We start from the raw sequence: 900 nt of genomic DNA, 5'->3' as shown, positions 1-900 counted from the left end.
CGATCTAGTCCGCGGCAGCTGTGCCCCGCGCGCCGCGACCCGCGCGCTTCCAGGCCCCGCCTCGCCAGTCCGCCCAGGGTCGCCTCGGTGACCCCACCACTGCTCTACCTTCGTTGCTGGGGCTGGCCAGGAGGGTCCGGAGCGCGGCGCACAGGAGAAGGCACGTCCAGAGGGGGGCCCTACGAGGTGCGGAGTAGCAGCCGGCCAGAGACGCAGGGGTGCTTGGGGGGTCGCCGCCGCCGCCGGGAGGCCGCGGGCATCCCGCACCCCGGGGCCGCGAGCCCCGCATCTTCTAGCCGCCTCCGCTGGTGCTATCCCGCGAGGCTCAGTCCACAGCTCCGGCCTCGCTGAGGGGGCGAGGGAGGCTCGCAGCTCCTCCTCGTTTCCCGCGGGGTCTTCGCCTTCCCGCACGCGGCTCCTGCTAATGCGGAGACCGCGGATCCTCTGAGCCGAGTGAAGTTTGCTTCCGGCTCCTCTCTCCCTCCTCTCCAGTGGGTTAAATGAAATACTAGTTATGGTTGATAGTGCAGTTCTGGACCGGACTCAACGGTGTCGAGAAGGTCCCACGTCCTGTTTCTTTGACTCTAAGGACTTTTAAGGATTGAAGTCTTTTCAGTGCCACTGGGGGAAAATTAAAGGCTCCTCAATCTTCAGGGCTGAAGTGGACGAGGGTAAGGAAGACAAGTCATCTTAAGTCGAGACGAAATCCTCAATATAAAGAGAAAAAAGCAGGGTGGCTAAGGATAAAGGAAGAAGAATTGTGAAAATACAGGGTGGAGAAACTACGAAAGAGGCGAGCAACGGAAAGGATCCTGAGAGTTCAAAGAGGTTGACAGAAGGAAATAGCTGCAGGCTGAGTACTGACGAGCGGAGCTACTGAACGCGGCCAGCGGGCAGGAG

At 60.9% G+C, this 900-nt stretch overlaps 1 protein-coding gene across 1 annotated transcript in view; it reads right to left on the bottom strand.

The window, feature by feature from the left end:
* LOC112483518 (ephrin type-A receptor 5-like) overlaps positions 1-867 on the bottom strand; it is a 60,047-nt gene extending 59,180 nt beyond the window's left edge. Inside the window, exon 1 of the mRNA XM_025050044.1 lies at positions 109-867. Coding sequence (XP_024905812.1) covers positions 109-289 — 181 coding nt within the window. The 5' untranslated portion in view covers positions 290-867. The remainder of the gene's footprint in view (positions 1-108) is intronic.
* Between the last annotated feature and the right edge of the window lie 33 nt (positions 868-900).

This window comes from Pteropus alecto, unplaced genomic scaffold, assembly GCF_000325575.1.
Source record: "Pteropus alecto unplaced genomic scaffold, ASM32557v1 scaffold46, whole genome shotgun sequence".
In the NCBI taxonomy this organism is placed as follows: domain Eukaryota; kingdom Metazoa; phylum Chordata; class Mammalia; order Chiroptera; family Pteropodidae; genus Pteropus; species Pteropus alecto.
The sequence above is the reverse complement of the archived record's forward strand: the minus strand, read 5'-3'. Positions and strand labels throughout refer to the sequence as shown.